This window comes from Lethenteron reissneri, chromosome 5, assembly GCF_015708825.2.
Source record: "Lethenteron reissneri isolate LAM-NWPU_2019-01 chromosome 5, ASM1570882v1, whole genome shotgun sequence".
Classification (NCBI taxonomy): Eukaryota; Metazoa; Chordata; class Hyperoartia; order Petromyzontiformes; family Petromyzontidae; genus Lethenteron; species Lethenteron reissneri.
This window is the reverse complement of record NC_083783.1, coordinates 6,653,575-6,665,744: the sequence shown is the minus strand read 5'-3', so window position 1 is coordinate 6,665,744 and position 12,170 is coordinate 6,653,575. Positions and strand designations below refer to the sequence as shown.

Genomic DNA, 12,170 nt, shown 5'->3' with positions numbered 1-12,170 from the left:
ATGCAATCGTGTGAAAGCAAAAAACCTAGCCTTGCTCTCATCTTACTCTCTAACAGATGTTTGCAGGCCACTTTCTGCAAGAGGCAGCAAAAAATTATGACGCCACAAATGAAACGTCAAGACCGCTGTGCCGTGCGCCAAGAGGCCTGCGGCCTGGGAATAAGAGTCGCTTATGCATTGTTAAGAAGCAGAGGTTGTGTCTACCTAATGGACTGAGACATCCCTTACCCACCCTCAAGCCTCATTACTCACTGCTCACCAACACGGTAGCTTCCTTTGCTTCGGGCAGAGATCCAGCTGAAACCGCCCGACGAAGGCACGCCATTGGCCGATCAAGCAGGTCCACCATGACATCGCCTCGCAGCAGTGGTGATACATTGCGTGCCTTATTGTTCATGTATATGTATTGTTGGATGTATATTAAACTTATATCGCACCGTATGTAACCAACAATGCTAATCAAGAGGTACGGAGGCGGGGGGGGGAAGGAGACCAAACTAAACACAAAAAGCAGTTGTAAAGAAATTAGTTTTCCTATAAATGAGTCACCATGTATTGCTGCCACCGCAACTCCATGTAATTTAAAGTCATTGAGGAAATGCAACATTATGCAAAGGAGATCTCTATTGCGCAAATGCCTTCTCATTCATTACATTCAGTACCAACTTCCTTCGCTTGTTATTATATCATCCCCCAGTGGGTGCATGTGTAAAGGTAGAGCTCTTTGCTATCCACTGCTGGATGAGGGCCTCCTCACACTGCGGATCGTGCGGTTTGCTAAGACTTTTCTTCACCACGCTGGTCAGTGTGGGTTGAATGTGGGGAGGGTACTGACATGGCAGCCAAGAGGTACAGTAAACTAGATCTCGTTCCGCTGCCCTTCCACCAGCATGGGCTGAACACCTGTGAAACAAGCGCTTCATAGCTCATCAGGTTCTTGCAGATGAAATCAAATCTCTACATCCATATAACGTATGTATTTATCTAGGTCTCTGCTGGCAAACGTAGGGTTAGACACATGCTTTTACAAACCCATTTTACACGTGAAAACTTGAAATGTCATGAAACACAAATTGTATCATTATTAATTTACAAACATTTGTCTTGCTTCAACCGAGTTCAGAGCAAAGGTATGTGCAGGTTGGTAAAAGTGAGAAGGACAGACGCGGCCCATCATTTAGGCCCCACAGCCCTATGACAACCTATTTTATGCGTAGTGGTCACACATCCAAGAATTGTCCAGGCTCAACCCTGCCTTAGCTTCTGAGATTTGACGACATCGGGCGATGTTCCAGGTGATTTATTTATAGGAGGCTTCAACAATCCGGTCGTATGACCCACACAGTGGTACGACCTACATGGTTGTACAACCCACACGATGGCACCAACCACACCTATCCGGTGGTACGACTCACACGCTGGTACGACCCACACGATGCCTTGTGAGCGTGCAAGTAAGAGAGTTTTGCTGTGAGGTTTGAAACGCCCGATAGCCCTTTGGCACAATAACATCACACTTTGGTGCACAGACGCTGTCCCAGCGATGATTTGCACAAAGGCTGATGAGTGACAAATGCAAAGGTTCTTTATGACTGCATTACATCGGCACGCACACAGAAGCTGCCTCGGAGGCACAGACTCTCTGTATTTGTTTTTGCACTCCCGATTTTTTCATTCTAGATTTGAAGTTTTCGTGACTGCAAAATAGAAATAAAAAATTAATTAAAGTAAATTAAATCACGACGTTTCGATTGAAACACAAGCAATCATCATCAGGTGTGAAAATCACAGTACAAATTTTCTAGCTGTGATTTCCACACCTGATGATGATTGCTTGTGTTGCAATCGAAACGTCGTGATTTAATTAACTTTTATTTTTAATTCTATTTTTTTTTTTACCTACGTGACTTTACCGAAAGAACCAAAGAGTATGGACTCCCGATTTTTGTTAATTTATTCTGTGTAATTTGATGCTCAGTAGTACGATTGGTGAGCACAATGGACTTGCAATCCAGAGGTCACCAGTTTGATTTAATTTCCCAGCACGGCAGATGACGCAATGGTGCAAGTCCCTTCAATCAATTATGCCGCTGTCAAACCTAGCAGTATAAATAGGTTCTTTCTAGATTTGAAGCTTTCGTGACTGCAAGGATTCATACTCTTAGGTTTTTTCGGTAAAGTCACGTAGGTAAAAAATAAAATTAATGAAAGTAATAATAGAAAGAAAAAAAATCACGACGTTTCGGAGGCAACACAAGTCTCCGTCATCAGGTGGGACCGTCACAGCTAGATTTACTGTATCAAGTGAGGCAGAGATTCCAAGATACAAGAATTTGTATCTTGGAATTTTGTATCTTAGAATCTCTGCCTATAAATAGGTTCACTGCGGCGTTCGGCGGGGTAAAGTGTGGGCACCCCCACCCCTGCCAAAATAATGTCTCGCCAGTGCGGAACATAGACAAAAATATCCTCTCGAAGGCCTCTCTGTGCCAGCAGTGGCACGATAAAATTTTTTTGCAGAGCTGCGCCTTTACCTTTATCTTGTCTGACCGTGCGACTTAACCTTTCCAGGGAAAAAAGATTGGAATGCAAAAATAAAAGTCCAAGTGGAAGTCAATGGGAAAGAAAACAAATATTAATCTCATTTAACATCGAAACTAAATATTACGAAATTAATTACAGCAAGAAATAGCTCCTCAGCGGAATTTAATTCACATTAAAGCGACACATTTTATGCCGCAACTGGGACAGTTTGAGGACCCGCGCTATTGGAATACAGATCTGGCTTCACCATTACAGCGCTTACAATAGAGGTTTTTTGGGGTTAGATCGCATAAATATAAATGTGTCGTTAAACCCACCACCACCCGACACAGCCAATTAGTAAAGTTTATCACGTAAACAGAACATGCCAATTCATTACTAGTTGTAAATGTAGTGGGATTATTCTCCAACATACCCGTGTGCTGAACTAATTGGCTGTGTCGGGTGGTGGCGGGTTTAACGACACATTTATATTTACGCAATCTAACCCAAAAACCTCTAGTCTGGATAATATTGGGATTTGTTCTGTGCACGAGGTTCCTGTGGCCACTGGTGGCTGCTATGTTCACCACAGTGTACACCGGTGCTTACGTTGCGATTGCACCCGGAGCAATTCATGGCGGAAAATTATTCCGTGAAAGATCTTTGCATCCTAAGCCGAGTCCACGCCAAGCCACTTTAGCCTTCCCCCTTGCTGCTCAAATCACGTTGCAAACGTTTCCACAAAAGTTAACTTTTCCTTGAAAAACTAAACACCCCACCCCCCCACCGCTACCCCCCCCCCCCCCCCCAAGGTGCAGCAGCTGCTACCGCGGACGCGTGTTCATGAAGATTGCAGCGATACCATTTTTTTCGCGACACGATACATTACAATTCGCAACGATGAATGTCGCGGAGTCAGTTTTACATAACTTGCCTGTTTTTGGGTTGTACTTCGCGCGTGTTAACGCGATGTTTGCGTGCTTTCGCTGACTTGCGGTATCGATAGAGCTTAACGACTCGGGCTTTAAGTTTAGTCCGTTTGTAAAATTGCGCGCATTACAAGCTGTCCTCCTTTTATTAACAGTTCTTCAACTGAAGATCAATCAACGCAAGGCTGCTACAGGCATTTCTAATCATTACAGCCCATGAGGCTTATAATGCATGTGCTGTCAGTTATACTAAAACCAATTAAATAATCCAATAAATTACGAAAATTACGTCACGCAAGCGGCACTCCGTCAATTATTCAGGCAAATGTTTTGAAAATCACGAATTTAATGGATAACAGCTACATACAAACGGTTATCATTGGAGTTCATTATTCCTTAAATATTTTGTCAGAATAAAAAGACATTTAACAAAAAGAAAATGTGCAACGACAATCACGATTGTATAACGCAATTACCGTGGATATTATCGTCGTAGAATATGTGTATATGTATGTCGAACTTCTTTCGCACCATACGTAGCCAACCATGCAAATCGCAAGTGCGAACAATATGTACAATCCACATCGTTGCCGTACTGCGTCGGCGCCAAAATACTCGGTTAAAAATAAAACGCTCGTCAGCCAAACACTGCAGCGCTGCTGCTGCTGCTGCTGCTGCACTAAACGTTCAACCTCCGCTCGTTTTCAATTAAGGGTCTTTGCTATCCCCTGGCGGTGCCCGTGAATGGTCCCTGCAGATGGGATCTGGCTCGAGGCCGGGGGTCAAGCAGAGGCTCTCCGCTGCTCTTGAACCCCGGAACCAGCCCCCCATGTGGCGAAACACGTCTCTCACCTGGAAGCGGTGGATCCCATTGATCTGTGCAAAGTAGATGCCGTTCTTTTTGAGGGCCTTGCCGATAATGTCCAGCACGTCCTGCCACTAAATAAACAGTGGAGGGAGGAAAAGGCGGGGAAGAGAGAGCGCGGCAGGCGATTGCAAGCAGTTGCGTGGGTAAAAAAATCCAAAAACAAGTTGAACGTTTCGTGCCGTCAATTGCGAAGGAAATATAATCACAACAAAACAGAAGTGGATTGACCAAAAGTGCTGCCACACACAATGTGGTGGAGTCGTGCCGAAGCGGGTAGCGCACTGCAACTTGCACAGATGCGCCAGATTGGCGCTCGCGCGTGTGCCAGGCAATGAGAAAATGCACGTTTGATTAATATTCACCTCAATAGATCACTGTCTTCTGTCCTAATTACAAAGCATGGAAGGTGCGTGCTTTGCCAAGCCGTTTCACCATTGCCAAAGCACAGATAACGTGTTCTCAACGAGTCGCTGCTGTTGCATTTATCAGGGTAGAATTTCTATTCACCAGTTAATTGGAGCAGAAAATTTACTTTCGAGAAAATAACAAAACAAAACTCGCAAATAAACAAAAACCTTTGAGGAGCCCGCTGCTTTTATGCCACAAAAAAACAAACCGATGTTGCGCCTTTGTTGAAAAGAAGAGGTGTGATAAATTAAATAAAAAAAACTCATATTCGCAGCATATGGTAAACTCCATAATAAAAACGCAGGTTTTTCATTGGGGAAAGATATAAAAGCGATGATCAAGTCAATTAACGGAGCCTCCCGTGGAGGCGTTAAGCTCTTCTCACACAATTAACCACCCTTCCAGCAGTCAGGGGCTCTGGCAGGCACCGACGCTGCATGGCCAACCATCGGAAAGTACCTTAAGCGCTTAACTGCTTTATGCCCTGCCGTAATTGAGAGACGCCATTAATGATAAACACTCCGTGTACAACTACCGCTCCACGTAATTCGCCCAGAGGCTGCCGGCGATTCACCCAAGGCCCCGCTGCCGGCAGATTAATCTGCGCACGACGGCTTTCAGGGTTGCGTGAACAAACAATAACAAACGCAGCAACATCGCTATCCGCCTAATTAATCCAGCAGCTCAGCATTGAGGGGGGTGGAGGGAGGGAGGGGGGTACGGGACTTGTGCTGCATTCACACGCTGTGCCTAAGAAGAAGCCGACGTGCAGTAGTTTACCGACGGGTGGTCGTTTCGTTGAAGTCAGGGTTTTTTTTCTCTCGGAACAATGGCTAGAAGGTGATGGCAAAGGTGCAGCCCTGCCTTTCTCACTCGTGCCACTGCTGGTGAAAAGGGAGCCTCTGCCACTCGAGAAAGCTACGCAGAGCTCCTCCAGAGAGTACGCTGGTAGACATCTCTGAAGAGGTGGCAGTACCCACATTTTACCCCACCACACGCAACTTGTCAATTGAATGTGGGTTTTGCCTTTGCTGGGTAGACGGTGGTGTCAGATGTAATTGTAATAATAATCTTATAAAATGCCTAATATTTCAACATTTCTCTAAGTGCTGAACAGAAAAAAAAAACTAATTTCATGATTTTTTTTTTAACTATGCAAGTATGGATTAAATCGAATAAAAACACAGTAAATCCAATAATAGTATCAATACTGACGACAGCCACAAGGTAGATATTAAGTGACTTGCTGGTTAATTTCAACAGCCGCGCGCCAGAAGATCTAATCGAACTGACGACCTCTGGATTGCAAGTCCAACGCGCTGAACCTTAAACAGCGGCATAATTACAACGACTTGGATACAGTCGAAACTCACGATGCCTAGAAACTAACACTGGAGATGCAGCAATAAGCAGGATGGCTTCCGCGAGGCCCCAAAATATTATTCTGACAGAGGCTCATGAGAGATTCCACACAGCGTGCAGGTGACACTTGCATGCCAGTGACCCCAAGTTGCACTTGTGTTTTCAGCCACACACTTGTTCTTTGAAACCTTGAGCAAAGCAATGCAGCAGCAACACAGCGTGATAAGAACAACCCGCTCAGCATTTGCCTACCGTAGAGAAGACCAGAGACTTGGCTTCGGGATCCGATATGTGGATCTTCATGAGCTCCCGTATGACCGCCTCAACCTTCGTGGAGTGGCTGCCCTGTTGCGAAGTCCAAGAACACAGCTGTAAGTACACTGTGATACAGCCACATGGGTTCACAGCATAAGGCCGTGTGGCATCCTATGCTGCACCCAACTCTAACTTGGTCACCTGATTCATCATAAGTTACGACCAAGGACCCCCCCATTGTGTAGCCCTCAATCCTTGTCCTGTGACATAAGAATCCATCTAAGACCTGCCCACGGGCTGGCTTTGTCACTCCACATTGGTGAGATGTCAACTAGCTTGCCTGGTATACAAGAGGTTGTGGGTTCCATCCTCATCCTGACGCTTGTATATTTGAAGTTTGTATTTCTCTCTCCCCGTGGTCGCGTGGATTTTTCTCCGGTTCCTCCGGTTTTTCCCTCCACATATAGAAACATGTTGTTTAGAGTATTTCGCTGCTATAAAATCCCACGTGATACGCTACTTCGTTGGGCTATCATTTGTGGCCAGGTTGCTTCTGAAAAAGAGCTACATAGCTCAGTAGACCTTCATAATCAACGTTTTTGGGTTTAGATCGCGTTATTTATAAATGTGTCGTAACCCTCCACCACCCGACACGGCCAATCAGTAAAAAATGTGTCACGTTGACAAAGACAAATAGTTCACTGCTTTAGCCCACCGGTGTGTTGAAGCCACAACATTTACAATTTGAGTACGACGTTTCGCTGGTAATTGCAACCAGCATCATCGGGCAATTCGTCGCGAAAGCCTACGTGTTAAACTCAGTAGACCTTACCTGGTTAAATAATAATAGTAGTAGTCAAATAGTATCTCCCAATTGGATGCCCTCTTGGGTGTGATCCCTCCTTTGGCTGCCACTACCCCGTAATCTCAACCACGTGTGAGCCTGCGTGTGTGTTGTAGAGGAGCGCCTTGTGATCTCTGGAATAAATATATTTTAGGTGTGTATATTATTTCTATTATTATCATTATCTTAAATTACGTGTCTTACACACGCCCAATTTTCTAAATCAGTTAATTTCTTGTTTGTGTTCTATAATCCATGTTTTCCTCTTCCCATCTCTCGGTATAATTCCAAGCATGACCCTCTCCATGTTTTTTTCACACAGTTTCCAGCTTTTTGTTAAATTTTCGTTGGCAATGCCGTTGTTCATGAACCATACATCATAGCAAGTAATATTTGTATTTTGTATGCATGCATGTTGAACTTCTTTCACACCGAACGTGAACAACCGTGCCAATTGGAGGTGCAACATTTTTAGACATTGCTTTGTTGCGCATCATTATCAAGGTTCGGTTTTGCAAAAGCATCTCCAACCCGCTTTCGTCCACCTCTTGATATCATTTGGAAGACTCCAGTGCAGCCAGTAGTCACTGTCGTAGGTGTACGTGCGTCCCGTCCCCCCCCCCCCCCCCCCCCGCGACAAGACATCCTCCCGACTGCTGTCCGCCGAACGATTCTCTTCAATTATAGCGGCAAAAATGACCGTGCTGAGATGGAACATCAGGGTCCTCTTAATGAGCCAAGGCAACGGCTAGAAGCAGGTGTTATTGATCCCACCCCAAACGCCGCGCTGTTTGTCGGCTCCGTTTTGTAATTCACAAGGGCATGCACGCTCACGCACAAAAATAGCTCAACGGTGGAAAATATTGTCGGGCTTGCATGCAAATTTATATTTTTTTCCGCAACCCTTATTTCTGCATTCAGGGCATTGCAGCCAACCTCTTACAAATGACAGCCTGCCTCCATCAATTTTTTTGTTACATTCAAATTCATGATTTTTCTTCGGAGCCGTCCCTAAGACAGAATCCATATTGGCGAGGCTTTCCCATGTGGCTGCAACATGTGTACTTATGTGAACGGGTCCAAGAGGGGGAATTGAGCCATGCCAGGTTGAAATAGGACCTATACTTAAAGAGTCAATTGTCGTTATTATAAGCTAACTATGAAAAAAATTACTATTTTTATTTTACCAGGTAAGGCCCACTGAGCTATGTAGCTCTTTTTCAGAGGTGACCTGGCCATAACAAATGATATCTCAACGAATTGGCTTATCACGTGGAAATGTATAGCAGCCAAATATTCTAAACGCACGTTTTTTCTAAATGTGGATGGGAAAATAGGTGGACTCGGAGAAAAATCCCCGCGACCATGAGGAGAGAGACACGCAAACACGAAATATACACGTGTCAGGGTCTGGAACGAACCCACGACCTCCTCTATACCAGGCAAGGTAGTTAACATCTCGCCACCATGGCACCCAATATCATCGCTTAATATCAATATAACGCACCTCCCATGCGTCACCGGTACATCTCGATGCCCTGCGGTAGGGGACCCCAACCCCTTTAGCAGCTGTCCCTGTGCGGCACAAGGTGAATGCAGCACCAGCCTGAGAGTTGGGCATTCGTTTTCCAGCAAGGGGGATGATGTTGCTAAGTGGCTTTTCCCAATTAAGTCAAGAGTCAAACGAGCACTGCGCCGGTGCTAAATTGCTGTTGCCAGCGCTGAGCCAGTGGTGGAAATTCTACATCATTTGCAAATAATCCATAAAATGTGCCAAATCTTAAGCATGCCAGCAGCACACATAAACTACCTTTCTTTTATATAATAAACTTCACGAGATATTTCCCTTAACCGTCAAGCAGACGGCGCATACTGCATGGCTAATACACCCGCAGCATTAATCAGGGCGGCCGTGGGGCTTGACCCATCAACCTCTGCAATGAGTGGAAAACGTGCTACTGCTGGGGGCCATGAGCAGCAGAGACAACTGCAGTCAGGGCACACTCCTGCACCCTCCCAGTGACTCAAATTGACCGCATCAGGGAGTACTGCCACCCATACACATCACAGCACTTCTTGCATCTAGTAGGACAGATGGGGGGGGGGGTGGGAGTGTGGCACAGAGTCAGTGGTGTGTCAGGATTCGGATGGTGCTACCATTTTACAAGTGGCGCTACCCCATGTTAAATGATGTTGTGATGACGGGACAGGAGGGTAAGGGAAGGAGGGTAGCGGAGTGGGCATCGGGGCAGTGAGACCGGTGTTGCATAAGAAAAAGCAGCACTGGCTGGATTGAGGTGCTGTAGCCAAGTGGATCGGGCACGAGGATACTTGATTAAAGCCTTCATGACGATGTGGGATCGAATCCCTGCCTCGGCTTACGCAAAAACCCAACATGTTCGTCAATAACACGCTGACCTTAATAAGAAAAAATATATAATAGGTGACATTTGGGGGAATGGCCCAAACAAGCGTAATGATAAATTGAACTGAAGGAAGGGCATAATCTAATCCGCTTCCACAGGCAATACGAAAGATTTCACTTCAGAAATGATTGAAATTCACAATTTCCACGATCGCCGTGACCTCCGTGACAGAATTGTATTCTTAATGACCCGGACGACGAGAACACAAACAAGTGCACGCTCCGCCGCCCTTCGTCTCGTGGCTCTACTGTGATTGGGAGTTGGTGGGACGGCAGCAGAAGCGCCTCTTGCCTTGACGGTGACGTCGTCCGCCTGGTCCCCGTCCCCCACCGTGGACACGTAGGACACCTCGTGGTGGAGCGTGGTGTGCCGGCACACGGCGCAGCGGATGGCCGAGCGCTTCGACCCCACGCTGTACTGCGCCATCTGGATGGCCGTGCATTCGTTGCAGAAGCAGTGTCCGCACTGCAGCACCACCCACTGCAATCGCGGGGAGGGGGCGGGGGGAGACGCAGCTTGACGCGGGTGTGGGGGCCCATATTATAATCAGAGGTGGGAAACCGTTTCGTTTCCGCGTGCCTAATAATAGGACTTTCAAATACGTTTAGCAAGCCATACATTAACACAACAAATACCCGTCTTATATATATAAAAAACTGGCACATCTGAGTCGAGCCAGCACACGGCCCGCATGCTACGGGTGGTTTTCCATCGCGTATTTGTCCTGCCGAGCCGTAATAAGACTGTAAAACGCTGACCTCATAAGACATTTTAATCTGGCTTGGGGCCAAGCAAGGCCACGGGCGGGGGTTAACGATCTGTTCATTGCGAACACCATCTAGTCGGAAAACACCACTCGAACAAAGCATCACCGCATCGCCTACACGCGTCTCGACTCGTTCATTGCCTTTAACGTCAGCAGCACGGCTCGGCTTTGCAGTGGAAAAACAACCTCGGACACGTCCCGTCGCTGTAAGAGGCCCTTGCAGCGACAAAAAAGAAAACACAACCTTATAGTCTTCTTGGTTCTTTCGGTAAAGTCACGTAGAAGGGAAATAATAGAAATAAAACATAATAAAATAATTCTCACGACGTTAAATATACGCTCCAAGCTTGGTGGTGTTTCATTCTTCACCTAAGGACGGCTGCTTGCGTTGTAGCCGAAACGTCGTGAGAATTATTTTATTAAGTTTTATTTTTATTATTTTATTATTTCCATTCTACGTGACTTTACCGAAAGAACCAAGAAGATGAATCCCTGCAGTCACGAAAGCTTTAAATCGAAAAAAATACAACCTTATAGGTTTAAATGTTTTTCTCTAGTACTTGATTCGTGCCGCTAAGATGCTCGAAGTGGTGGATATATATGGTTTGTGGAGGTTTGTATCGAAGCGGTAGGTCTCATGTGGCCACAGGTCGTACAAAATAAAGTGCCGGGCTAGATTCAGCCCGCAGGGCGCGTCGTGATTCTCATCTCCGTGTTAAACCTACGGGGAGAGATCCTTGTGGCTGCGAGCCTCTCCGTTTATTTACAGTCAATGGCAAGGCATTAAAACTAAACGATTTAAACTATTTTTTATTTTACCAGGTAAGGGCCACACAGTGAGCTTTATAGCTCTTTTTCAGAAGCGACCTGGCCAACAGAGTGGCTTATCATGTGGACGTTTATTGCAGCGAAATACTCTCAACGCATGTTTCTCATGTGGAGAGAAAAACGGGAGGTCGTGGGGAAAAATCGACAAGACCGCAGGAAGAACATGCAAACTCAAAATACACAGCAGGCGTCAGGGTCGGGATCGAACCCACGACCTCCTGTATACCAGGTGAGATAGATAACATCTCCCCACCGGCGGCGCCCCACGCATTAAATGCGTGATCGGCGGGAATATAAACTGCGCTCAGCTCAAGTAGTCCAGGCCATAAATAACCAAAGACAACATAATTAAGAAAACAAACCCAACGATATAATTTAGATTGAGACTGCACTTGCCCATAAAGAGCTTTTACTGGCACATGAGCATGTACACACGGACAGCACATAAACGTGTATTATTACCAGGTGAGGGCCCTTCGAGATAACGGGTCTCTCTCTTTCAGGGGATACTGCATAGGAATTGTTGATTGAAGGATGCGCTGATAAGCTACACAACCAATGGAATTTCTGTTCGGATTCCACTACAAACTGCACTGCATTACTGGCCCACTGTCAAATTTAAATGGAGCGCAACCAGCTTGTAAATCCTTACTTTGCCTAAACGGCAAACACTGCGCTCAGACTGGGCGATACAGAAAGTGAAAATAAGTATAATAACAGCGGCTTAGCCCCTGCAAATCAAGCGGTACCACATGTGATGCACATTCCATCTCTTGCGAAATTGCGGAACAAAGGCTGTCTTCATTCGTTGTCCTTTCACATCATTAACAATGTTGCTGTAGTAGACAATAAAAAATCTAAGTCACCGTGGTAAAGCCAGGCAAAGCCATCAACACACACGTGGAATCAAAAAAGCAATAAAGCTGCAGATGCTGTGCATTGACCGGACACAGTAAAG

At 45.8% G+C, this 12,170-nt stretch overlaps 1 protein-coding gene across 1 annotated transcript in view; it reads right to left on the bottom strand.

Moving 5' to 3' along the window:
- LOC133351802 (E3 ubiquitin-protein ligase SHPRH-like) overlaps positions 1-12,170 on the bottom strand; it is a 94,310-nt gene that overhangs the window by 24,238 nt on the left and 57,902 nt on the right. The window contains 3 exon segments of the mRNA XM_061567339.1: positions 4,308-4,394; positions 6,346-6,438; positions 9,910-10,098. Coding sequence (XP_061423323.1) covers positions 4,308-4,394; positions 6,346-6,438; positions 9,910-10,098 — 369 coding nt within the window.